Here is a 27,778-nt window from a genome sequence, read left to right on the forward strand (position 1 = left end):
ATGAGGTTTTTAAACATGAATATGCGTTCCCCCAGCCTGCCTATGGTCCCCCAGTGGCTAGAAATGGTGATAGGTGTAAACCGAGCCCTGGGTATCCTGCTCTGCCTTTGAGAAAATGAAAGCTCAGATGGGCCGATCTGGAATCTTCCCTTTATGATGTCATAAGGGGAAAGGTTACCTCCCCTTTCTCTGCTTTGCCCACCCAGAGAATTTGGCCCACCCATGAGAGAGAGAGAGAGACATCATGGCTTGCAAACGAGCGAATCATGGCAGTTGGTCAGGGCCACACCCCCCCGCCCTCCACCGTAGGCTAATGTTGTTTTAAGGGATTATGATGGGATAGATCTTAGTAGTTTATCAAATTTGATGTTTTATTATAAAGTAAACTAGCCAACAATATAAGGGCCTACAAGTCCAGCTGAAATGATTAGACCATTAAACACACAACTGTTTGGATCCTTTACACTTTCTAAAATGGGAGGATTTTTCTGCACTGAGTACTTTTACTTTTAATACTTTAAGTACATTTTCCTGATGATACTTACATACTTTTACTTAAGTAACATTTTCAATGCAGGACTTTTACTTGTAACAGAGTATTTTTGACAGTGTGGTATTAGTACTTTTACTGAAGTAAAGGATCTGAATACTTCTTCCAGCACTGGTAAAATGAAAGCAGACCCAGTGTGGCTGGGTTAGCTCAGTTGGTAGAGCAGGCGCACAACTATAGAGGTTTACTCCTCGACACAGTGGCTGCAGATTTGACTCCGACCTGCGGCCCTTTGCTGCATTTCATTCCCCCCTCTCTCTCCCCTTTCATGTCTTCATCTGTCCTGTGGAAATAAAGGCCTAAAATGCCCCAAAAAAGTAGAGCAGATCCTGATAGACAACATTTGATTAGTAGAGCTGCACTATTTTGATTATCAAACAATTCCCTTTCCAATCAGTGTGGTTGCAGTTTCTCCAACGGGATGATATGCTGATGATTTCTCTGTTTTGTATCACTCTACACTGAATATTTTTGGGTTCTGGGCCATTGTTTAGACAAATAGAAAAAAAATGTAGTGGCCATTTTTCACTATTTTCTAACATTTATAGACTAGACAATCGATTCCTTGGGAAAATATTCAGTAGATTTACCAATAATGAAATTAATCATTAGTTTTTTGTAAAGTGAAGAAGACAAACAAATCTATTCAAGTTGCTTAGATTCAGTCAGTGATTTCTGATGGATTTGCTGAATTTAATTTGGGTTAATTCCAGGTTATCAATTGAGCAGTGGTGTAGTCTACGTGATACGCAGGTATACGCAGTATACCCACTAAGAAAGCTCCAGGATTTCCATATACCCACTTAAAAATGCCCAATGACACGCAACAACATACTTTCCATTATATTTTAGATTTATTTTGAATTGTCATCTGTGTTTTTCTTCTACACATATAGGCTAAATAAAGATATTGCCACCATAAATTAGTCAATAAAAGTTATCTGAATGCAGGAAATGAAGTCTTTGATGCTCAAAATAACCCTGGGGGAGGACAGCCAGACCCCCCACTATGATATGCCCCCCCTCTCCCAAAGACAGATTCTGACCCATATATATAGGCCAATATATTTATATACAGTACAGTATACCCACTACAATACATCAGACTACACCACTGCAATTGAGGCTGAATTAAACTGATCAGACCTCTAATAGTATAGACTAATATTTGCACTTCTTATAGTTTGGACAGAATAGTTTTTGGATTCCTTCCCACAAAAGAAATGTGTTGAATGCTGTGATAACTTATAGGAGGACGTGATACAGATATCACAACAAAAAATCAATATGAATATACAGTAGGAACATTAGGTAACACTATTATACAGCTCATGTTGTTCAGGGTTGTTTGAATCAGGTAGCAATACAATATCTATCTTCCTACTCAAATTAAAATGTAGGAAGAAAAGAAGATTATGAGGAACAACTGGGCATTTCAGAGGAACAATGAAATGAATTAGTGTTTTTGTATATACTGGGAACAGTGTATAGTACTATGAAACTAAACTGAAGTTTGGGGGGAGGGGGAAACAACACTGATATTGTGCAGAACCTATAAAGTAATAGTCAGTGGTGGAATGTAACTAAGTACATTTACTCAAGTACTGTATTTAAGTATAAATGTTGCGGTACTTGTACTTTACTTGAGACTTTTCTTTTCACGCCACTTTCTACTTCTACTCCGCTACATTTCAGAGGGAAATATTGTACTTTTTACTCCACTACATTCATCTGACAGCTTTAGTTACTTTACACATTAAGATCTTTGCCCTAAAACACATGTAGTTTATAAAATCTGATGTTTTATCATAAAGTAAACTAGCCAACAGTATAAGGGCCTACAAGTCCAGCTGAAATGATTAGACCATTAAACACACAACTGGTTGGATCCTTTACAGTTTCTAAAATGGGAGGATTTTTCTGCATTGAGTACTTTTACTTTAAAGGTCCCATGGCATGAAAATTTCACTTTATGAGGTTTTTTAACATTAATATGAGTTCCCCCAGCCTGCCTATGGCCCCCCAGTGGCTAGAAATGGTGATAGGTGTAAACCGAGCCCTGGGTATCCTGCTCTGCCTTTGAGAAAATGAAAGCTCAGATGGGCCGATCTGGAATCTTCTCCTTATGAGGTCATAAGGAGCAAGGTTACCTCCCCTTTCTCTGCTTTACCCGCCCAGAGAATTTGGCCCACCCATGAGAGAGAGAGAGAGACATCATGGCTACAGACACAGAAATGGCACATCCTAAGGAAAGCTCATTGTGGGACTGGCTCTAGTGGCTGTAATTCTGCACCAAGGCTGAATTTCGGGAAAGAGACTTCAGATACAGTATTAGGGGACCACTAAGGTCTATATAAAAGAGACTTCAGATACAGTATTAGGGGACCACTAAGGTCTATATAATAGAGACTTCAGATACAGTATTAGGGGACCACTAAGGTCTATATAAAAGAGACTTTAGATACAGTATTAGGGGACCACTAAGGTCTATATAAAAGAGACTTCAGATACAGTATTAGGGGACCACTAAGGTCTATATAAAAGAGACTTCAGATACAGTATTAGGGGACCACTAAGGTCTATATAAAAGCGTCCAAAGAGCACCATGTCATGGGACAGAAGTACATTTTCCTGATGATACTTACATACTTTTACTTAAAGGTGCTGTAGGTAGGATTGCGAATATCCAGGACTTAGCCAAAAAAAATTTACATCAACAACTTCTTAGTCCCTCCCCCCCTTTCCGCTAAAGCCTAAAATGGTCTCCTAAGCCAAGCAAAACTCAGATGGAGGGGGTTATTGAAGAACATATAAATAAAAGATTTACATTCCCCAAATGACAACAGGGCTGTTTGTATTGCTCACTGACACAGTCATTATGCATTGGTGAGTACAGCTGTCGTCATACTGTAACTGTGAAACACTTTACACTGTAATTACTTTACAGGTTCTGCACAATATCAGTGGTGTTAACACCATTTCCCCCAAAAGTGTTTGTTTTGTTTCCCGGTACTCCGTAGACACCCAGTATGCACAGAAATACTTATTTAATACACGTCATTAATTTCTTCGTTTTCTTTACAAATTTGAACGACAATGCACCCAAACGTTGTTGACATATTTCAGTCTGGACCAAAGTGGTGGAGCATGAGACTGACCAACTGATAGTGTGGCTATTTAAGAAGAAAAGCACAGGTGTAAACAATACATTTAACGATGGCTGAATACCATTTAGCTGTTTTAGTCTCAGGGAAGGTTCACTGAGAGGCAGCCTCTCTTTTGCAGGAACGCCCTGATAACATTCACACAGTTACACATTCATACCTGGAATCTGCCCAGTACAACCACAGTCTGATCTGCTGGCCACTGAGCAGCTCCACTGGAGCGGTTGGAGGTTAAGGGCCTTGCTCAAGGGCACCTCAGTGGTGGTGATGAGGGGAGGGACAAGCGCTGCTCTTTCACTTTCCCCACCTAGATTTTATCCTGTCGATTGTCGGATTGAACCGACGACCTCCCAGTCACAACCTGGCGTCTCTAACCTTTAGGCCACCACTGCCCCTTTCTATGCTTATGCATGCTGGCTTACTGGGACACTTGACACTTTTCCTGTTTTTTTACTAAATCAAAATGTCTGCTGTGAAAAAGGCCTTAACGTCCAGGTCAGGTCAGAGTTAGAGGAGGGAAAAGTGTCCTGCATTTGGTTTGTGGTGGTAATTATTTCAATATTTCACAAACAAACTCTATAATGAGTCAGTGTTTGTCTCCACCCAGTGGCTGCTCCTGCTCCGTTCAGCCGCTCCATTAGTATGAAAGCATTTCTTTTCTCTGCAGGGCCTTAGAACCAAACCCACTCCTGTCTGCTGCTGGAGGGTTAGATATAAATACTGCAGCAGGAGGGAGCTGGACACCCAATGGTTTTTATTCTTTTTCTGGGTATTTTTTTGTTGTTGCATGAATATCTTCTACATCATCTCTCTCTTTTCTGACCATAAAGAGGGAACCAAATAGATTAAATTGCTTTGTCAAATACATCTTTTAATTTTATCAAATATATATATCTAGATTATGCATTAAAGCAAATTTAGATGTAGTCTATATTGTATTACATTATATTACATGCTACAAGTAAACAAGATTAATAACACATGGTGGGTACATGAATTCATGATTCCAGTATCATATGGCTCAATATTTAAAATTTTGGAGAGATTTTTTTTTTTTTTTATAAATAATTATTATAAATAATTTTGACATTTTATGGACGTTGATTTATTTATTTTTATATCTGAAGGGTGGGTTATGTGTTGAGAGGAACTTGGAATCGTGACCTAGTTAAATCTAAAAGAGGGCCATAACTGACTTTTTTTTCAATAAAGGGTTTATTTTGAAACCTAGTAGCCGGAAACAACCGCTGCCCTATGATCTGAGACCTTTGTTTTAAAAGGAAATAACAACGAACATCATATAACATATAACATCATATAACTCAACTAAAATAAACATTCTCTAAAGGAATAATGTAGTTTTATAAAGAAATAATAATAATAAAAAAAATAATAACAAGCTGTCTTATTTTGAAATGTGTATCTCCGCAGTGAGTCCCGTTTCCTCCTGATTCAGGATCAGCTCAGCCTCAGACCGCTTCACGGGAGAGTGCCAGGAGGACATCGGGTTCATGTGAAATAGTCGTTGACTTTTGTCCACCAGGTGATTTCCTCCTTTCCTCCTTTCCCTCCCCCCCTTCCTCCCCCTCCTCCTCCTCCTTCCTCACCTGTCCGGTGATGCAACCCTTGAGTCGGAGGGACGATGTCCAAACTGCCGTCCGGATGTTCCACCGCTGCTCTCCATAAACACCTCTGGAAACCTGCAGGACGACCAGACCAGATCCCAGATCCCCGGAATGTAGCTGCCGGTTCCCCTCTGGTGGTTTAGAAGTTCTCACAGAGTTTAAAGAGACGGTTGATGAGAAGATGTCCTTTCTGCGGTCAGGTGGGCCACTATTTCCATTTTATGCTACTTTATATTTCACTACATTCAGATGTGAGATTTATTTGTGAGCTCTTACAGAAATTTGTGTGCAAGAACTTTGTCTAATTTAGCGTCACACAACCCCTCAGATGGATCTGGTGACCCTTTGGAGGGGGCCAGACCCTTAGGTTGAGAACCGTTGGGACTAACCTGCCTAACTGGATAAAGCATTTCAAACTAGCTAGGTACACCTCGAGCAGCTACAGCAGTAACATGCTGCTTACACATTGATTCATCAGTATAAATAATCTAATAATGTCATATAATAATATATAATTTTACTGCATAAATGAGCACTTTTACTTTTGATACTTTAAGTAAATGTTACGGCTAATACTTCTTGTGCTTTTACTTAGGGAGGATTTTAAATGCATGGCTTTTATACTTGTAGCAGCGTATTTTTGTTGTATTGGTACTTTACTTTTACTTATTAAGCGACCTGAATACTTTGTCCACCACAGTTTATATTCTTCTTATCAAATGTTGACACTTCCCCTCACATGATTTATTGATAAGATTTTAAAAAGGATTTATAGCGTAACAAAGTTCGTATTGACCTCCGCATGCTTAATGGCATTCATCATTTCCTGTGGTATAATATAATAGGCCTATAAAGTTCTCACAGGAAGCAGCTGTTTTGCTGTGATTTGTATTTTTATTTCCTGAAGTGAGGCTGGATTACCAACGATTATCTCCAGTTGGCTACAACTTGATTAATGGCAGATTTCTTTAGGAATGACAAGAAAACTTATTGAAATGGGTTCTTTGTTAACTAATCTCGTGGGCTCGTAGAGGGTCTCTGTCTTGAAGGACAGTTCCGGCGCAAAATGACCCTAGGGGTTAATAACACACGTGTACCGAGTCGACTGTGCTCTGGGATTTGTTTTCATGCTAATCGAATGTGACCAGTTTTAGCGCAAACCGCTAATTAGCTTATAACGCTAGTCGTCTGGGGCATGCGAAAGTAAAAAGAAATCACTATTTCTATACCACTAACAAGGCTCAAAATAGCACCACACTTCCACGGTAGCATAATGAGGGTCCCAACATGTAAACACAAGCATTGAGAACTCTGTAAGTGTACAGACAGTTTATTAAAAAGATAGTTTATAAAGACAGTACCGTTCGGTATACAGGCCAGTCGAACGACGAACTCCGTGCTTGAGCTATGTTAAGGCCGTTTTACAGTTGTGCGTAGGCCCAACGCAGAGCTCTCGTCGTAGCCTACGTAAGTGGCCTGATGTTTATACTTGTCGAGCCGGCATGTTTGTGCGTGGGGAGTGGGTGATAGAGCGAGGGAGAAGTGAGAGAGTGACGGCGATTAGCTTCGGAGCGAGTAGCGACTCTCGAGTCATAGTGAGAGAAACAAAGTGTCTCCCCCGTGACCAAGGTGGGAAATCTGTAGCAGGAAAAGTTAACCCTCTCCTTGATTTCATGTTGTTTATGGAGGAGAACCTTGCGTCGCTGCGACGTCGCTTACATTTTTCGAGAGGTGCGCGTCAGGCTACGGCGTCGGGTCCTGTGTAGACGCAGAGGGGTCTGCGGGGGTCTGCGGGGCTACACCGTTGATTTTACGCACGACTATAAAATAGCCTTTACTGGTTACTGGTTACACGGCGTTCGTCGATCGACTGGTCATGACTGTTTTCCCAAGATGGCGCCTGCCTGTATACGTGAACAGTACTGTCTTTATAAACAGTCTTTTTAATAAACTGTCTGTACACTTACAAAGTTCTCAATGCTTGTGTTTACATGTAGGGACCCTCATTATGCTACCGTGGAAGTGTGGTACTATTTTGGGCCTTGTTAGCGGTATAGAAATAGCGATTTCTTTTTACTTTCGCATGCCCCGACGACTAGCTTTATAAGCTAATTAGCGGTTTGCGCTAAAACTGGTCACATTCGATTAGCATGAAAACATATCCCAGAGAATGGTCGACTCGGTACACGTGTGTTATTAAACCCTAGGTTCATTTTGCTCCTGAATTGTCCTTGGAAGTAAAGGCTGGACTACAACAGAGCTGTTTGGAGCAGTTTGTGAACAGTGTTTTCTGTTGGAGATGCTAAGTCCCTTTGGGGTGCACTTTGGGCTTTTTCACTTTGGAAGCCTATTACATGCACAAAAAAGATATATAACACAATAAAGGAAAGGGAAAAAGCCAAAAAGCATAATATGGGCACTTTATTCTTGCTACAGATTTCCCACCATGTTCAGAAACCACAGGGGAGACACTTTGTTTCTCCCTCTACGCCTCTGGAGTCGGTACTTGCTCCGAAGCTAATCACCCACACTCTCTGACTCGCTCTACCACACATGCGCACACACACGCATGCCGGCACTGCTATTCTCCTAAAAATCAACGCACGCACCAACGCACAAGTATAAACTTCAGGCCACTTACGTAGGCTACGGCGAAAGCTCTGCGTGGAGCCTCCGCAGAACCACGAATCAGCCTTAACAATAACGATAAGCTGAAGATTCTATTTGCACTTTTTTTTCTCATGGCTGTCTCTGTGCGAAGGATTTTGTTTTGTGTGCACTGTGATCAGGTAAAGCGAGTTATAATCTCAGTGTAATGACCTGTTTGCTTCCAGTCAGAGCCCCCCCTCCTGAGAACATCCACATCTCCTCTCTGCCTCCCAGTGTTCCCACAGATCAGGAGCCAGGACCGGCTGGAGGACAGGGTGAGGGCGTTTGTTTGGTCGACACTTTTTGTTTTTTTGTTGTGTGTCGAGAGAGATGACGCTGAAGCATCATAAGTATCATCAGGATGTACTTAAAGTATTAAAAGTACTCGATGCAGAAAAACCCTCCCATTTTAGAGACTGGAAAGGATCCAAACAGTTGTTTTTTTAATGGTCTAATCATCTCAGCTGGACTTGTAGGCCGTTATATTGTTAAAACACATCAGATTTTATAAACTACATGTGTTTTGAGTTCAAAAATCTTAATTTGTAAAGTAACTAAAGCTGTCAGATGAATGTAGTGGACTAAAAAGTACAATATTTCTCTCTGAAATGTAGCGGAGTAGAAGTAGAAAGTGGCGTGAAAAGAAAAGACTCAAGTAAAGTACAAGTACCTCAACATTTGTACTAAGTGTAGTACTTGAGTAAATGTACTTAGTTTACATTCCACCGCTGATTACTAATGAGTCCCTGTTCATCCAGTACTCCCCATCTGTCTGTTCAGCAGGGACTGTCACTGTGGATGTTTAGAGCGCGGTCCTAGTTTTCCATCGTCCGCCACTTTGTTCCCGAAATATCTCAATAACTATAAGATGGATTAGTGTGAAAGTTTGCCTAGATATTCACATTATGATGAATCCTGGTGACTTTAGTGATCCTCTGACTTTTCCTCTAGCGCCACCACCAGTTCAAAGTTTTCACTTGACATGTACAAGGCAGAAGGCAGCTTAACATTCCTGTTGTCTTCTGGTCAAATTTGACCCATTTTCAAAAAGTTTCTACATCAGAAATTTGGGTTTTACTTTAACCAAATTGTCCCAAAAAAATAATGTGGATGGTTCCATGCAACGCTCTCTACAAGTAAAATAAATCATTCGTTCACTACTATTATCGAATTTGGGTGTTTTATTTAATTTTATAGTATTTGAAGAAAAAAATTGATAAAAGAACGTTGAAAAAAATGACAAAAATGTTGGGAAAAAGGTTCAAAAAGTGGAAAAAAACAACCACAAAAACGTCAAAAAACAAGCGCAGAAAAAAAATCAACAAACTAAACAGAATAAGTGACAAAAGACTTTGAAAAAAGCGAAGCCTCAGCTGTACTTCTATCTATCTATCTATCTATCTATCTATCTATCTATCTATCTATCTATCTATCTATCTACCTATATATCTAACTATCTAACTATCTATCTAACTATCTATCTACCTACCTATCTACCTATCTATCTATCTATCTATCTATCTATCTATCTATCTGTCTATCTACCTATCTACCTACCTATCTATCTACCTATCTACCTATCTATCTATCTATCTATCTATCTAACTATCTATCTATCTACCTATCTATCTAACTATCTATCTATCTATCTATCTATCTATCTATCTATCTATCCTATCTATCTATCTATCTATCTATCTATCTATCTATCTATCTACCTATCTATCTACCTACCTATCTACCTATCTATCTATCTATCTATCTATCTATCTATCTATCTATCTATCTATCTATCTATCTTATCTATCTATCTATCTATCTACCTATCTGTATATCTACCTATCTATCTGTTTCTCTGTCTGTCAGTCTATCTGTTTCTCTGTCTGTCTGTCTGTCTGTTTCTCTGTCTGTCAGTCTGTCTGTTTCTCTGTCTGTCTGTCTGTCTGTTTTTCTGTCTGTCTGTTTGTCTGACATCTCAGACAGGGGGTTTCTTTTCCTAGGTCATAATTTCCATGATTTTTGTATCAAATTAGAGCGTAAAAACAAGGTGTTTATACAGTAACACTGTCCCTGTCATTGGAATAAAAATAACCTTTATTTATACAGAACATTTCAAAAGTGATTTACAAGCTAGTGGGACAAAAACAACAACAATTTAAAAACAGTTTAAACACATTGAGCAAAAGGAGCTACATTTACAACAATATAAAATAACTTAAATAATCAATAAAGAGAATGCCTTTGATTATACATAGGTTTTAAAAAGCGACTTCACCGATAAAAGTGAAGTGAGGCTACGAACCATGTAAAAGCAGACTTGTCAAAATGTGTATTTATTTGTCAGCAAAGTGTCAGGGGTGTGTGTACTTTGGCGTTGTGTGTGTGTGTGTGTGTGTGTGTGTGTGTTTACTGCAGTGTATAATTTGTGTGTGATGTTAATCCTCTTTAGGATTAGTTTCTTGTCATTGAAACGTGTTTTCTGTCGTATTTCAGCCGGTGACGTGGAGCGAGAGAAGGCAGCGATCCAGACCACACACACACACAGAGTGTCCTCTGTCTTCCTCCAGAAACCGAATAATGAACCAGTTTCTAGTACTTACTTTGAACAGAGGGTCCCTGTTCCTGAGGAGGGCAGCCAGGTAATCCATGAGTCCATGGTAAAACCTGTGTTAAAAGTTGGGCCAATACCCTTTATAGACCGCTGCTAGTTTTTTTTTGTTAGATTGAGAACCATCAGCGTGCAGTATATGTAAAGTTGTTAGTGTGTGAAAAGGCAGTCGGACTAATCAGTTGGCTCCCGTCGGTTCCAAAAAGGGCCTCAGAACACACCGAAGCGACGCCGACATGAGTGTACATTCTGTGCGTGCGCGAGACTCCATAACAGCAGGCCGCGCTAATCTGTATTGTCGCCCCCAAAAAATGAAAACCGGAAATGACGAACATGGGTCTTGCTTCTGCCGAATTTCAAAGCCGACCATTAATGGTGGCTCGTTCGGAATACGATCTCGTATTTTACGTAAATAGTTCACCGAAACGTGTTTCTGAAAACATTTTAAGCGAGAAATAGGCCGTGCAGTTGCTGAATCGTTCTGTTTTTTTGACCGACAAAGGTCAATTTGAAAGATTTTCGTCGGATTTTGAGTGGCGTTTGTCACGCTCATCCCGCTCGTCATTTCCGGTGAGTGTTTTAACATAAGTGCACTGATTCGCTAGTCAAGGGCCAGCACTCCACCAATCCGATTGGTCATTGAGTCCGACTGCCCACTAGGTGATTCAACAAGTCAAATCGGCCAAAATAAAAGCCGACGGCTTGGAACCCCCCAAACAGACTCGAGTCACCAACCTCGCCAGACTGTCCAAAGACCGATAATCGGGTTGGTGTGTCAGCGCCTTTTACAGCTTGTATTTGTTCAAAAAAGATGAAGTTGTGCACCTTGTGCACCTAGTTGCTGGTGCGGGACAAACAAAGTAAATGTTCAAAGAAGTTAAAGTCCTCACAACAGCTTAATGCTCCGGAAAAATACTTTAACACTGCAAATAAGGCACACAACTTTTCGGCCCACAATTTGGCCTCACTCAAGTGTATTTGATTGCAGTGAGCTGCTAGGAATTGTAATTGTAATTAATCAACCTGTTATTAATAACCAACTGTTCGATCTATAAGCTGAGATTTAGTTAACTGTTAGCAGCTTCCCACTAAAGCTAACGTTAGCTATCCATCAGTAGTAACTGTCACCAGCATCATTTACCACACCGACTGAGAATATTCACGTTTCTTATGAGCCTCATATATCAGCGTGAAAGTCTTGATTAACCCGCTACACAACAGCTTTTTCAGCATTTTCCTGTTTCTCTCCTGATGTGACAGCGCGATTCTTCCCTCTCATAGGGAGCCTCGGCGGTACCGGTCTGGTCTTTAGCCTGGAGCCAAAGCCCATCTATCAGGATCTATTTTAGGACGTGGCAAGAGGACAAATCGAAGACTGGGGTTTTGGGATGTATTGTTGGTGCAACAATCTACTCAGCAACTTTTTGGCATAGTTGATAATTCAAAACAGTTTGTTAAAGCAAAAAGTTTGGCGCGATTTACATTTCCTCTGTCGTTTACGCTGTTGTCGTCTATGGGGAACGCGGGATTGTTTTCCCCTAAAAGTGGGTGTGGATCTGTTCAGAGACATTCTATGACGTTGCGCCAATTGTGCGTATTAGTATTTTTCCGGAGCATTAAAGCTATAGTGCATAGTTTCTGTCGCCCCCATGAGGAATTCTAAGTAATGACAACAAAACTGTTGGCACGTCCACATGATACAAGCCTTTCGTGACCGCGCACCCATGCAGTTGCTAGTAGCCAAGGAGGACACGGAGGATTAAAAAAACATGATAGACTCTTCAGAAGAGGTGATAATCTTCCCTTTGAGTTTCTGCGGGCGAAAGTCGCCGGACGCCACAATCTTCTGAACATAGCCATACTGAGAAATCCAGAGAGAGTTGTGTGGAGCTGATAGTCTTGATTAACTTTGTAGCATCTCATTTGGCAACGGCTTGAATGTAACAGACGTTCATTAATTAAGTTACGCACCAAAGCTTTAAGCTGTTGTGCAGACTTTACCTTCTTTGAACAGCTTGTATTTGTGTCTCCTGTAGAGGGGGTTCAGTCTCCGTAAGCTGTGGGCCTTCACCGGGCCAGGCTTTCTGATGAGCATCGCCTACCTGGACCCAGGTAACATCGAGTCTGACCTGCAGTCTGGTGCTAAAGCTGGCTTCAAGGTAACTAAAGAAATGCTTGGGACTACAATAACTGACACTGTTGTGTTGGTTGATTAGAAACGGCCTGATGATGATGATGGATTTTGTTGTCTATATTGGGTAGTCTGGATCCGCTGTAGGGCAGCTGTGGAATGACAGGTGAAGTTGACTGGAAAACAGGAAAAGGATCAAAAATGTCTAAACAGATGTCGGCGCTGTGACACCTTTCTGTGTATTTGGTTATATTGCCATTTAAAATGAATGATCAGAGACGACCTCTAGTTCACCCAGTAAGAGCGTGCGCCCCCCATGTAGGCTGATTCCTTTGCAGCGGCCCAGGTTCGAGTCCGACCTGCGGCCCTTTGCTGCGTGTCATCCCCCATCTCTCTCCCACTGTCTCTATCAAATAAAGGGAAAAGCCCCCGCCAAAAAAATCTTTAAATCTTTTAAATGAATGATCACAAAGAAGGTTGGAGGCGCCAGAAAGTCCTTCTTTAGTGTCACACAGACACCCACCCTCACTGAGAAACTTGCGGCCTTGTTTTGTGAAAGCTCTGTTTTTCCACGTACACATTAAAGCGCCAAGCTAGCGTTTTGAGGTTTTTATACTCTGGAAATCATTTTGGAAACATTCTGTTTTCTGTTTTTTGGGTGAGAAAAACACAGTTTATGTCTGGACGGAGGGCTAAAACGGAAAGAAAAAGATGCATTTACAACTTGACATTCATTTTGTGTACATTTAGTGTGGACATACTCTCAGAGAAAAGAGAAGTGCCTTTGTAAACACCTGAGTACAGATTCAAATAACATCTCAACTCAACTTTATTTATATAGAAAATGTCATACAAACATGTAGCCCAAAGTGCTTCACATAGCAAAATTTTAACATTTTGCAAAATTACAACAATAAAACAGTCAAAACTTAAAATACTAAAAGTCTAGGGTTAAAAATGATGTAAAAACCAATGAATAGAACTCAAAAACTAAGGCTGTAACAATACTCCATATTAAAATCCACATTAAAACTTTAAAATGCTTTTATTGGACACATAAGTAACATATAAGAGAAAAGCAGTGGAGGACCTTAGTGATGTGGCTGTTTTCTGCCGTTCACCTATTTTCCCAGGAGATATTTTGGCTTGTCATTGTAGGAAAAGCACAGGTTGAATTGGCAATATTAAAAATGTTTGAATTCCATTTCGGAGACCCAGTTTCAGGGTCCTGGTACTGACGTGCATGCCATCCTCTAATTTTAATAAAGTATAAATTATTATTACTATTATTATTATTAAAGAAATGGGTTTCACCTGCTACATCAGGTCAAAAATATCTGTCGTAAAAAGGTCTATTGATCTAAAAAATAATAAAATAATTTGTGGTAGGGCTGGGTATCGTTCAAACATTTTCTATGCCTATACCTGGAATTCGATACCGGTTCCTTTTTCGATACCAATTTTATAAAATCCATTTTAACAAAAAGAAATTACATTTTACATTACGGTACAATGTTAAGGGCCTGTACAACTATGTGACACACACTGTAGTCAAGCCTCTCAAAATACAACAACACACGTGAGCCCCGTCTCTGTGTAACGTAGAGTTTTTTTCCTGCGTGTCTCTACGACGTGTAATGTCAGACAGCCAATCACAGACATTATTAGATATTGGTAGAAGCATGCTGTGTGCTTATTGGCTTACTGTCTCTGATGAGATTTGCTCCTTAGGTATTGAAATTGGGTGTTGAATGATGAGGCATTTTTCGATACTCGATACTGTGGAGGCAATTCGGTACCCAGCCCTAAATGTGTACATGACATTTGCAAAATACATTCACAAATTTGAGTTTTTTCACAGGTTTACGAACTACAAACTTTTAAGTGCTCATATTGTGCTTTTTGGGCTTTTTCCCTTACCTTTATTGTGTTATATATATTTTTGGTGCATGTTATAGGTTTACAAAGTGAAAAAGCCCAAAGTCCCCCCCAAAGGGACTTACCATCTCCAACAGAAAACACTGTTCACAAACTGCTCCAAACAGCTCTACTGTAGTCCAGCCTTTACTTCAGAGACAAACATGGTCACTTTGTAACACACGTTATAATGCTCGCCTAGCTGCTAGCATGGCACGCCCTCATACTCTGCTTCTGACTGGCTAGTAGTCCTTACCTAGCTCCTGCACATGTGCGACTCCCAACAAAGATGGAACAGAAGTGCGATGCCTCACTCTGTAGCTAAAACAGAGAGCTCAACACACAGAAATGTGCAATACAACAAAAATATGGTGTTTTTAGAAAATTAAACCATGTAAACCTATTCTGGTACAACCTCTAAGTACAATGATGAACCTGAAGATGAGCATAATATGAGCACTTTAAACTATTTGTTAACATCATTTTACAAACTCTGAATGTTATTGACCTTTGTTTGAGCGGATGAAGGCGGCTGATTGCCAGATGATGATGCCTGACTGTGTTCTGGTCCTGTCAGCTCCTCTGGGTGCTGCTGGCAGCCACCATCATCGGCCTGCTGCTGCAGCGGCTGGCGGCGCGGCTCGGCGTCGTCACGGGGATGCACCTGGCCGAAGTCTGCAACCGCCAGTACCACACGGTGAGACTGCAGTTATCTCAGCTGTCTGCAGGAAATATCTACAGCGCCTCCTAACACTCACTGTGTTCTCTGTTTCTATAGTGCTCCACGATAGGAGGAAAATATGCAAGATGCGATATTAGGTTGAATATTGCGCTAACTATATTACTTGAGATAAATAAACAGATATTAAAGTGTACTCAGTTCTGTCTTTCGGATGCTTTCAGTATTCTGCAAAAAAAATTAAAAAAATTGCTTGTTGAATTTAAAACAAACAAAAGGAAATCATGTCCAACATTCATTTATTGAATTAATTGAATTGAATATGAAAGGCACCAGTACAAAAAGAATGACAGTTACATTTTAAAGTGCGGTTTTCTACAGAGAGTGTCTTTCGCGATATGTCGCAGCCTTTCGCGATGTGTTTATTGCGGCAGTTGCTATCGCGATCATGATAAAAGGACGATATATTGTGCAGCCCTATGAGTGATTGGCTTCATCAATACTCAGCAGCAATGCAGAACTGGTGGAACTGAGAGGCTGTAAGCAGAAGTAATCCTGATTTACTGTAACTGCCTCATTGCATAACCAGCATTGAGCTCTGTTGTTAGTTGTAATCCTTGGATTATATGATCCAAACATTCTATTAAAACCAAACGTGAAGCTAACATACTAAAACTGTGAGAAAATGTGTTTAAATACACAATTAAATCCAGAGTGACTTAACGAATTATTGTGTAAAAGAATCTCTCTGCGTCCCTCATACCTGAAGGGGAACTGTTAACCACATGGTTAAAAAAATAATCATGTGAGCACCCTTTTGTTCTCTGGAGCTTATGTTTCTGCTGGACACATTTAAGAGGCTGCAAAACATGTGAGGAAAATGTCGGGAGCATTATGAATGGAAAAATTTCTTAAAGGGATAGTTCAGATTTTTTGAAGTGGGGCTGTATGGGCTACTTCTCCAATGTCCATAGTGCATTACCTACAGTAGATGTTCTCTATACATGTGACGGTGTGGTAGAAACATGTAATGGATACATGTGAGGGTGTGGTAGAAACCTGTAATGGATACATGTGAGGGTGTGGTAGAAACCTGTAATGGCTAGTATAAAAACCACACCCAAAGGACATACCAAATGTAAAATGCGAACATACAAAATCACCACTACATTTTAAAGCTTTAGTGCGTAACTTTTTTGATATTGAACGTCCGTTACATTCAAGCCATTGCCAAATGAGTTGCTACAAAGCTAATTAAAGAGGCGCTATGCAGTTTTCGCTTTTTGCTCGCAGGTTTCTCCATAGAGCTCCCCCTACAGCTTCGGAATAGATATTATATTTACGCGGCGGGAACTGAAGTCATTCTGTTACATGAAACGGAACTTAATATCTCATGGCGCTAACCTGTGTCCTTTGGTTTGTCCAGGTGCCTCGTATCATCCTGTGGTTGATGGTGGAGCTGGCCATCATCGGCTCAGACATGCAGGAGGTCATCGGTTGTGCCATCGCTTTCAACCTGCTCTCCTCCGGCAGGTGGTCAACAGACACAACATCCATTTAAAGCTGCTGTGCCTTAAAGGTCCCATATTGTAAAAAGTGAGACTTCCATGTCTCTTTTAATTCTAAAGCAGGTCAAGGTGCTCTATAAACACTGTGGAAGTGTCAAAATGCTCAATCTACAAAGAAATGCGCACAGCCTGTATTCAGAAACTGTGTCTTTAAACGAGCCGTCAGGACTTCTGTACAGTTGTGATGTCACAACTATACTATATATAGGTAGAACGTGCTGCTACAGTGCCGATACAATCATTCCCTGGCTGCAGACACTCCAAGAGAGCAAATGTGGAAGACCCAGAAACGCTGACCAATCCGAACAGACAGGGTTTTCTTTAGGAGGGGGTCTTAAAGAGACAGGCGCTCAAACAGAGCGTTTCAGACAAAGGCTGAATCCAGGTATATTCAGACAGACAGTATGAGAAAAATAAAGTGTTTTTTGACCATTAAAGCATGTGAACACTTTCTAATAAAAACCCAAAATACAAGTATGAACTTGAAAATGAAAAGAATATGGGACCTTTAAAATGGCTTGATATTGATATTGATGATTTTGTGTTGATTATTTCCACCCTGTGTGTGTGTGTGTGTGTGTGTGTGTGTGTGTGTGTGTGTGTGTGTGTGTGTGTGTGTGTGTGTGTGTGTGTGTGTGTGTGTGTGTGTGTGTGTGTGTGTGTGTGTGTGTGTGTGTGTGTGTGTGTGTGTGTGTGTGTGTGTGTGTGTGTGTGTGTGTGTGTGTAGGATCCCTTTGTGGGGTGGCGTCCTCATCACCATCATCGACACGTTTGTCTTCCTCTTCTTAGACAAATACGGTAGGTTGTGGTGGTACTCTCACAGTGCAACATCTCGCTACCAAAACAATAGATAAATAAAACATCCTCGTTTCTGTTTCTGCAGGCCTCAGGAAGCTGGAAGCCTTCTTTGGTTTGCTCATCACCATCATGGCCATCACCTTTGGATATGAGGTGCAAACATTTACATTTCTCCTCCACCCATGTTTTTGTCTGTTAGTCAGCTTGTTATAACATCTTAACTTAACAGTCCTGAGCGGGTCAACAGTACTGAATTAGACACACTATGACGGACTGTATAACGATCCTATTTGCACACCCACAATGTGGCTAATCGTATACTTTAAAAATCTGATGGAGAAAATAACCACTGGTGATAAAACGAATGTCACGGCACCTAAATTTCACACATAAAAAACAACAACAGCGAACACATTTGAGCTCATTTCCACTCGAGGGTTGTGGCTATGAATTTGGCCTCAGCGAGTTGACATAGGGAAGTGGCCAAGCAATAAAAAACCAGAAAATCCAGAAGAAAAAAACAAACAAGACAAAGACTCTGCAGGCGTTCTAGCAGCTCTGTGAGGCTGTACTACATCACGGTGCTTACAGCTCAAAATGAGTCATGTTCACCATGTTTACCCCCTTAGTTTAGCATGTTGGCATGCAAACATTTGCTAATTCGCACCAAAGCACAAAGTAAAGATGAGGCTGAGGGAATTATCATTAGTTTAGCAAAACAGTGGACACGCCTTGAACTGTGAAATTTCCCTTAATACTTTTCCGGTTTGAATTTTTTGAATTCCCCTTAAAATAAACAATATAAAAAATATATATTTAAATGGTGGCTGAGTGAGTTTAGCCTTCGGGATGGGTGAAAGTGCGGGCGTCATTCAGAACACAAGACAAAATAAGAGTTTACTCGCAAAACATGATGTGCAAGATTGTTTTTGTGATCGTTAGGAGCCAAAATCAAAACTTGATTAATTGTTTTGAACTGGTCTTGTCTTAGTCTGCTTGCATCAGATCTGAGATGGCTCTATGAAACACTTTAATTCAGCTTGTTCCATACTGCTTCCTGTTCTGAGCCAACTTTCTGGTTACACTGTGTGTCCAAATCTGGACTGATTCCTTCTTGATTTCCTCTTCATTTGCATATCATGAACATGTCCTTGTGCGCTGCTTTCTCTGTGGCAGTATGTGACAGTGAGTCCAGACCAGGGCCAGCTGCTGAAGGGGATGTTCGTGCCGTACTGCGAGGGCTGCGGCCCGGTTCAGCTGGCTCAGGCCGTCGGCATCGTGGGAGCCGTCATCATGCCTCACAACATTTACCTCCACTCTGCTCTCGTCAAGGTGCGATCGCCTGCAGGATATTTATACTAGGGCTGCACTATATATACTATACAGTAAGCATGATCGGTCTGCGTACAGTAAACACGAGTCTGTGTTACCTTATTTGACCGAAATCTCTGCATTTTCCTGTTATTTCTGACAATTTGATAAACAAGAATGCATATTATACTTGAGTAAATGAAACCCCAATTAACAAAACTAAAAAAAAAATATTTTAAATGAATCACCGGGAGAGTCTGGTACTGCCAGAATCTGGACGGTAAAACTGAGATTATTTCTCATATTCAAGTTTATGTTATTGTTTGGTGAATTGCTCTTAAACACATTCATAGATCTATTTTTTCTCTTAATTCTTATCATTTTGGTGCTGGTGATTTTCCTTTGGGGCTGGCTAAAACCTCTTTGGGGGGCACCAAAAATTCCTCTATGCAGGAAAAACCCTGTAACTGTAATTGTCTTTTTAGTGGTGCCTTTTATGTTGAATTCACTGTCCAATGTGTTCAATAAAATAATGTTGGAAATTATTTGTTTGAAATTCAACAAGTAATTTGTTGTATTTAAGCAGACTACTGAAAGCATACTACGGAGTACATTTTAATATCTGTTTGTTGAAAGTAATATTGTTATCGGGATATCCAACACAATATCGCATATGGCATATTTTCCTCATATTGTGCAGCCCTAATTTATAGCGTTCCCCTTTTTCTTCTTAATCAACTGTATGGAACTTCACGTATCAAGCAAGTCATTAAGTGTCCAAATGTCCTCGTCAGTCTCGAGAAGTGGATCGGTCGAACAAGGAAGAAGTGAAAGAGGCCAACAAATATTTCTTCATCGAGTCGACCGTCGCGCTGTTCGTCTCTTTCCTCATCAACGTGTTTGTGGTGGCTGTTTTCGCCGAGGCTTTCTACGGACGCACCAACCAAGAGGTGGTGAGTATCTCTGTGCCCGCTCCTATAATCCAACAGAAGTGAAATTTCAAGCCGTCTTTTGGAAGTAAAAAAAAAACAAAAAAACTCTTTTCACTCTGCTGTGCTACAGATGTGTATTTTTTTTTCCATTCCAGTACAGCGTCTGCAATCAAACAGGAAGTCCTCATTTAGACATATTCCCTCTGAACAATCAAACTCTGGAGGTGAACCTCTATAAAGGGGTAAGTTTGAAGTGTCTGTTACTGTTGCCACTACAACTACAGAGCTGTTGTTAATAAAGGGGGAAGTTTAGATTTGCTTAAGTTTTGTTGATTGGGCGATATATAATTTAATACATTTAAAGGGCCATTCCTGCTATTAAGAATTGGTAAGAGACTGATAAATATTATTTTGAGATACATTTTTTATTAGCACCATTTATCATTCAGACCTACAGAACAAATTCCACAATATGTGCCAGGTAGTATCAAATGGTGCACAGAACAGAGAAACACAAATTGAACAAGAACAAAAACCCTCTCCCACCTCCCACCCTCTGCGGCCTCTTGGTTGCAGTTGAGCCGGCTAGCCAAATCTACCTCTGTCTCTCGAGCAGGTGTAATTTCGAGTCGTCATTAAGTTACAAAACAATCGGGTCAGTAGGAATTAGACATCCTATCACATCAGATAGTATTGATGTTGTTTTATGCCAGAACTCCACCTGCACCTGTTCACACTCCCAGACCATATGCAGGAAAGTTCCAGTTTGTTCAGGTTGACAGAAGGGAGTGGGAATGGCTTTCAAAATGTATCTCTTCTGAGGAGTCCAATATTTCCTATGACATACTGTATGTTGAAGTGGATATACTGGTGATTTGGGTTCTTGGAGCAGTGGAAAATGTTGTCCGAAACTGCCTCCCAATTAATTGTGTTCCCCTCAGGTCTCAGCTCTCGTTCCCATTTCTTTACTATTGGGAGTACTCCTGTGAATACTTGCAACAGCTTAGCATAAATCTTGGACACTAATCCTCTCACAGGGAGAACCAAAAAACCATTTAATGACTGGGTGCACCCCAAGGCTGTTTCCCCATGGAACTCCATAACATTTTAGGGCTGATCTTAAGCAAAGATAGAAGTAAAAGGATGACCTGGGGACCTCGAAACTAGCTCTCAGGTCAAAACTCAACATACCTCTCTCATTGAATAACTGGTCTAGAGCATAAAAACCTCTGTACCTCCACTGCTTACAAGCAAAAGGTTTGCTACCAGACATTAAGTGTGTATTGCGCCGTATTGGGGTATTCACCTGCCACTTCTGTTACAGTTTTTCATCTGTGCTGCCCATTGGTGCTGCCTGAGCAAGCACAGCCCCGCCCAGTGGCTTGTTTGAATTTGGTTGACCAATCAGAGCAGACTGGGCTTTTCAGGAAGGTGGAGGCCAAGAGCTCAGACAGTAGGCTCGTCCGAGATGAGCCAGGTCTGCGTAGAATCGATCACCAGCGATCGCCGCCCGTTGCGTGCCGGCTAGATTTGGTTCCGAGTTGATCCCGACTTGCTCTGACGTCATGTACACGTGGGCAACGATAACCTCACGAGATCAAGGCGGCCGCAGGTTTGAGACGCGGGCAGCACAGTTGCCTTTCGCCGACTGCAAGACCCACGCGGACCCAGGGCATGCTGGGAAACGCCTGGCTCTCAGCTGATCCAACAGCTGATTGGTTCAGAATCGACCCAACATGATGACATTTTATATAAACTTGTTTTAATTGAGTGTTTTAATTGATATTTATTCTGTACAGAACACATGATGTGTGGCTGATAGTTACGTTTAAAAATCAGAGAGACTAAATCCGTTCACATTACGGATCATCTACGGTCTGTTTTTAATATCAGCTTTTTCACAGCTACTCTGTCATAATAAAAACAACTGGAGACTGTGTACAAGCTCATATATGGGTCTGATAACATTTTATTAAATCGGAAATTGAACCTAACGGGATGTGAGTGTGACTTGTTCAGCCTGAAGGCCGCTGGAATAGGCTGTATGCTATCTGACTTGACCGCGGCTTTTTGTCACCGCCCCCCGGCCTCTGCCGCCTGCTCTCGTCCACTTTACAGACGAGGTGCAGCTCATCTCGAATGAGCCTAATGTTTCAGACAGAGGAGCCGCAGCAATGGCCAGTATGAGAAACAACATATGTTTTTTGAACATCAAAGCATGTAAACCTATTATGAGACCCCAAGAGTACAAACGTGACACTGAAAAGAAGTATAATAGGGTTTTTTTTTCATTATGAATGACCCCTTTTACATTACACACACCATTTCATCCCTCTCCTGTTTTTATTGAAGCACCTTGGGACTTTACTTGTTGTCTGGTGACTGTAACTCTCTGTTTGCGTGTCTGTTTGCAGGGAGTGGTGCTCGGCTGTTTCTTCGGCCCGGCAGCGCTTTACATCTGGGCCATAGGGATCCTTGCAGCTGGTCAGAGCTCCACCATGACCGGAACGTACTCCGGCCAGTTTGTCATGGAGGTCAGTGGAGGAGGGAGGAATAGGCCGTGCACAAAAACACTCAACATGTAGCACAAAAAGTGGAAATGTCTGCCCTGTTTTTTACCTTTATCACAATCACCTATCAGTCAGTTGTTTTAACAGATTAAGTTATGTCCTCAAAAACCTCTTTGTGGAATCAGGCTTTATTAATTTAAAGGTCCCATGGCATGAAAATTTCACTTTATGAGGTTTTTTAATATTAATGTGAGTTCCCCCAGCCTGCCTATGGTCCACAAGTGGCTAGAAATGGTGATAGGTGTAAACCGAGCCCTGTGTATCCTGCTCTGCCTTTGAGAAAATGAAAGCTCAGATGGGCCGATCTGGAATCTTCTCCTTCTGAGGTCATAAGGGGAAAGGTTACCTCCCCTTTCTCTGCTTTGCCCACCCAGAGAATTTGGCCCACCCATGAGAGAGAGAGAGACATCATGGCTTGCAAACGAGCGAAGCATTGCAGTTGGTCAAGGCCACACCCCCACCCTGCACCTTGCCCTCCCCCCCCTCTCCTCTTCAATAGCATTTAAAGCTACAGACACATAAATGGCACATCCTAAGGAAAGCTCATTGTGGGACTGGCTCTAGTGGCTGTAATTCTGCACCAAGGCTGAATTTCGGGAAAGAGACTTCAGATACAGTATTAGGGGACCACTAAGGCCTATATAAAAGAGACTTCAGATACAGTATTAGGGGACCACTAAGGTCTATATAAAAGAGACTTCAGCTACAGTATTAGGGGACCACTAAGGCCTATATAAAAGAGACTTCAGATACAGTATTAGGGGACCACTAAGGTCTATATAAAAGAGACTTCAGATACAGTATTAGGGGACCCCTAAGGCCTATATAAAAGAGACTTCAGATACAGTATTAGGGGACCACTAAGGCCTATATAAAAGAGACTTCAGATACAGTATTAGGGGACCACTAAGGTCTATATAAAAGAGACTTCAGATACAGTATTAGGGGACGACTAAGGCCTATATAAAAGAGACTTCAGATACAGTATTAGGGGACCACTAAGGCCTATATAAAAGAGACTTCAGATACAGTATTAAGGGACCACTAAGGCCTATATAAAAGAGACTTCAGATACAGTATTAGGGGACCACTAAGGCCTATATAAAAGAGACTTCAGATACAGTATTAGGGGACCACTAAGGCCTATATAAAAGAGACTTCAGATACAGTATTAGGGGACCACTAAGGCCTATTTAAAAGCATCCAAAAAGCAGCATGTCATGGGACCTTTAAGCGAGGTAATGATATGCACATTAAATGCTTTGCTCTCACAAACAAGTGCCGTTTTCTTGTAAATGTCACAGACTCTGTGTTTTCTGACCCTCAGGGTTTCTTGAACCTGCGCTGGTCGCGTTTTGCTCGGGTGTTGTTGACCCGCTCCATGGCCATCACTCCCACCCTGCTGGTGGCCATCTTCCAGGACGTGCAGCACCTGACGGGCATGAACGACTTCCTCAACGTGCTGCAGAGCATGCAGGTCAGGCAGTGGTTCACCGTAGATGGTAGATCGGATCCGCTAGACGTGTTGACGTCAGGACGTGCCTCGTGGCCCGCCTTATTCTGCCTTTGGCCGCGTTCAGATTGCCTGCTTCGGCCGACAAGTTGAGACCAACTCAACTTTTGGAGAAACACAACCCCACGTCACGCAGCGGTGGCCAATCATGTAACGTGTAGACGTGTCGGTGTGTTTTGAGCTCTGGTTTGAGAGTCCCGTACAGGAAACAGGAAACATCACTGCCTCTATTGCTGCCACAAGAACGTTTTAAAACACTATGAGGGTGAAAAACGAAACACAAGCACTGAACTTTCCGGGAGTTTGGGTAATAACTGGATGTTTCCTGCAACAACAAGGCACTCGCTATGTCTCGCTCGTCTCTTTTCTTTCTCTCTGTCCCCTGTGAAATGAATTTACCCTGGTTCACTGACACCTCTCTCCACATTGGCATGCTTTATCTTTCTCGTATGTCACCTTTTAGAAAACCTTTTGATCTCCAGCACTTAATTTGTGAAGTGCATGACAATTTAAGTTAACCCTCTCCTTGATTTCACGTTTATGGAGAAGGAGAACCAGGAAACGAGTCAGGGGAAATGCAACGCTACCAAGCCACGGCCTGGCGACGTGCGTCGCTGCGACGTGTAGTTAAATTTTTCGAGAGGTGCACGTCAGGCCTGGTCCGGCGTAGACGCAGAGGGTTCTTTGGGGGTACGCCGTCGATTCTACGCACAACCGTAAAACGTCCTTTAGCTACAGTAGATGGCCGTGTCGGTACTCTCCTGCCTGCTTCTCCACACTGGGGGGCATGCCGACGCCATCTACTGTATCTAACACACTGACTATGGAGAAGTAGCTCACACAACCCCACTTTAAAAAAATCCCAACTATCTCTTTAATCTCACAGTCTAACACAGCTCTTTTTCTTGTTTTTAATAATATAGTCACAATAATAAAGTGTTTTTAACTTTTGTACTTTAACGAAGCAGTGTGTGAACGTCCGTTACATTCAAGCCATCGCCAAATGAGTTGAAACAAAGCTAATTAAGACTATCAGCTCCACACAACTCTCTATGGATTTCTCAGCATGGCTGTGTTTACTAAGTGGTGTAGTCCGGAGACTTTTGATTCAGAAAATCGAGCGAATATAATGACCTCTTCTGAAGAGTCCATCATGTTTTTTTAATCCTCCGTGTCCTCCTTGGCTACTAGCAACTGCGTGGAGGAGTGGTGGGAGTGGTGAACCATCACAGAAGGCTTGTATGATGTGGGCGCGCCGACAGTTTTGTTGTCATTACTTAGAACTCCTCATGGGGGACACAGATACAACACACTATAGCGTTAATATTTGGGGGGGGAGGGGAGAATCCAATCCCTCTCCTGTGTACAGTAAGGAAAATATCTGTTTTAACTGTGATTTGAAATACCTGTTCATTGCTGACTACTCATGAAATAGTATAAACTACATTTTTGTATTATAATGTGTTTATATATATATGTGATATGTTCATTCTTCTCTCACAGTTGCCATTTGCCCTCATTCCCATCCTCACTTTCACCAGTTTGCCATCTCTCATGAATGAGTTTGCCAACGGATTGTAAGTTCATCTACCTCACGAAGCATAGAGACAAATGATAATTGTATTTCCTTAAAACACGCTCTTTCTCTTTTTTTTCCTGCAGAGTGTTTAAGATTGGAGGAGGACTGGTGATCTTGATCGTGTGTGCCATCAACATGTACTTTGTTGTGGTCTATGTGACGGAACTCGACAGCGTGTGGCTGTATGTGCTGGCAGCGTTCCTCTACATAGCATACCTGTTATTTGTGGGATATTTGGTAGGTAACATTAGCGGAGAATATCTAGCTTGTTCCACTGTGTAGCTAAAGCTGTTTTCCAGCTACTTAATCTCCAGCTATCAGGGAGCATAGTCAATAATGTCAGAAGGTAGAACCAGAGAATGCTACCTGGTCTACGCACATTTACTATGCTCATTCACAAGATCTTGTTGTATCATTGTATAACTTCTTCTAATATTATAATCCTTTGGTTTATTATTTTATACTTTAAATGTACTATTGTAGCCTGTGTGTGCATGCTGGACTACTTCTTTTGTATATAACTTTAATTCAGTAAATACAGTTATAAAGGACCAGAAAACATGATCACATCACACAGCAGCACAGCTCACCATTTGAACACTGCATCTCATATAGGGCTGAACGATTTGGGGAAAAAATATCTATATATCTCTCTATATTGCAGTAATGATTCGATTTGCAATTTTTTTTTTTTTTTTTAAGTTTAGCTAATGTTCAATATTCACTGTGTAACAGATAAAACATGTCATGCAGCATTATAACATGAGACACCATCAAACTGCTCTATATTATCTTATGTTAGGATGAGAACATAGATATGTTTTTCTTTTAATAAGAATGGAACATTAAACACACAAACACAGAACATTTATCGCAAAACAACAATTCCAATGAGTAAATATCAGTACTTTCCTGTAAATCTGCCTCAGTTCAATAGCAGCATCTACATATTGCACCTTCTACTGTCATGTTAAATAAAGTTATACAAGATAAATGAAAGATCCACTGAAAATAGGTCATTTCTGTAAACAATCTTTGATATGTAAAAATATTCCAGCAGCATTCTTTCAAATCGCGATTCCTATTCAAAAAAGATGAATTGCTCAGCCCTAATCTTATAGTCTACTGAATGTGTGATCTTTGTCTGATCAATGGACTGATTGATTGAGTGATCTCTCTGTGTGTGTGTGTGTGTGTTGTGTGTGTGCGCGCGCTGCAGGTGTGGTTGTGTCTGATAGCTCTGGGAGTTTCCTGCCTGGATCCGACCTCCAGCAGAGGGAACGACACCTCCATCCTGATGGAGCAGCAGCCAGAGTTCGACTCCTGAACCAAATGAAGACATTTATTTCAAAGGTGCAGCTGTGAGAAAACCCACTGAACTTTTTTTCTTCCAGCACATTTAGTCTTCTTAAGTGCTGATTTATTTATAATGGAAGTTCAGGAATTTTGTATTAATAGAATATAGTAATTAAGAAACTGTTTTTGTTAATGTCTGTATCTTTTAGTCACACCCCAGTTACTTTTTTATTATATAAAACTATTAAGATGAGTTCTGCCAAAGCGACAGGTTTACAGGCGTTTTACTGTAACGCAGGTTACGCTTAGGGCCCTATCTTGCACCCGGCGCAACGCAAAGACACGACGCAAGTGCATTTGCTAGTTTAAGACCGACGCAGTTGTCAATTTCCCGTCCAGCGCCCACGTCGTTCAAATAGCAAATGCACGTGCGCCCATCTGTGCGCCCATGGGCGTGCTGGTCTTACAGGGAGGTGTGTTCAGGTGCATTCTTGGCGTGTTGCTATCTTGAGGCAGCGGAAAGTGATCGCGCCATTGACCAACAGAAACCTGGTCTAAAGTCAATAGCATTTCATTGTTATTTTAACAGCTAATTAGTAAAATGCGCCTAGGCTTATGCACAGCGCGTGCACACTCTGCACACACAGGGAAGCGCAGCAGCACACAAACATGCAAAAGATTAGAAATAAAAATATTACGGTGCAAATCCGCCATCATAATAGCAATGCGGCAAGGTACAAACGCGCCTGGCTTTTAAAGGGAATGGGAGATGACACGCTGATTAGTTTATTGCACGTTACGCCCAGAACACACCTATGAATTAATGAAGACACTAAGTACAACCCTTTTGAACCATGCACCCGGCGCACGGACCCTTTTGTACGCCAT

The 27,778-nt window shown here is 41.4% G+C and overlaps 1 protein-coding gene across 3 annotated transcripts; it reads left to right on the plus strand.

Moving 5' to 3' along the window:
- The first annotated feature begins 5,176 nt into the window (after positions 1-5,176).
- On the plus strand, positions 5,177-27,322 carry LOC120558977 (natural resistance-associated macrophage protein 2-like). 3 transcript variants are annotated; one of them, XM_039800392.1, is made up of 16 exons: positions 5,177-5,539; positions 8,174-8,263; positions 10,482-10,627; positions 12,633-12,755; positions 15,222-15,341; positions 16,750-16,856; positions 17,619-17,689; positions 17,775-17,842; positions 18,866-19,021; positions 19,795-19,953; positions 20,088-20,174; positions 22,347-22,466; positions 23,830-23,979; positions 25,519-25,592; positions 25,678-25,831; positions 26,814-27,322. In XM_039800392.1, exons 1-16 carry the CDS (start codon positions 5,521-5,523, stop codon positions 26,919-26,921), a joined length of 1,752 nt encoding a protein of 583 aa, XP_039656326.1. In that variant the 5' UTR covers positions 5,177-5,520; the 3' UTR covers positions 26,922-27,322. The 3 variants fall into 3 exon arrangements, with proteins under 3 accessions (XP_039656326.1, XP_039656327.1, XP_039656328.1); XM_039800393.1 differs by lacking the exon at positions 8,174-8,263; XM_039800394.1 differs by lacking the exons at positions 25,519-25,592; positions 26,814-27,322 and having other exon boundaries at positions 25,678-25,741.
- The last annotated feature ends 456 nt before the right edge of the window (positions 27,323-27,778 follow it).

Source organism: Perca fluviatilis, chromosome 5 (assembly GCF_010015445.1).
Source record: "Perca fluviatilis chromosome 5, GENO_Pfluv_1.0, whole genome shotgun sequence".
Classification (NCBI taxonomy): Eukaryota; Metazoa; Chordata; class Actinopteri; order Perciformes; family Percidae; genus Perca; species Perca fluviatilis.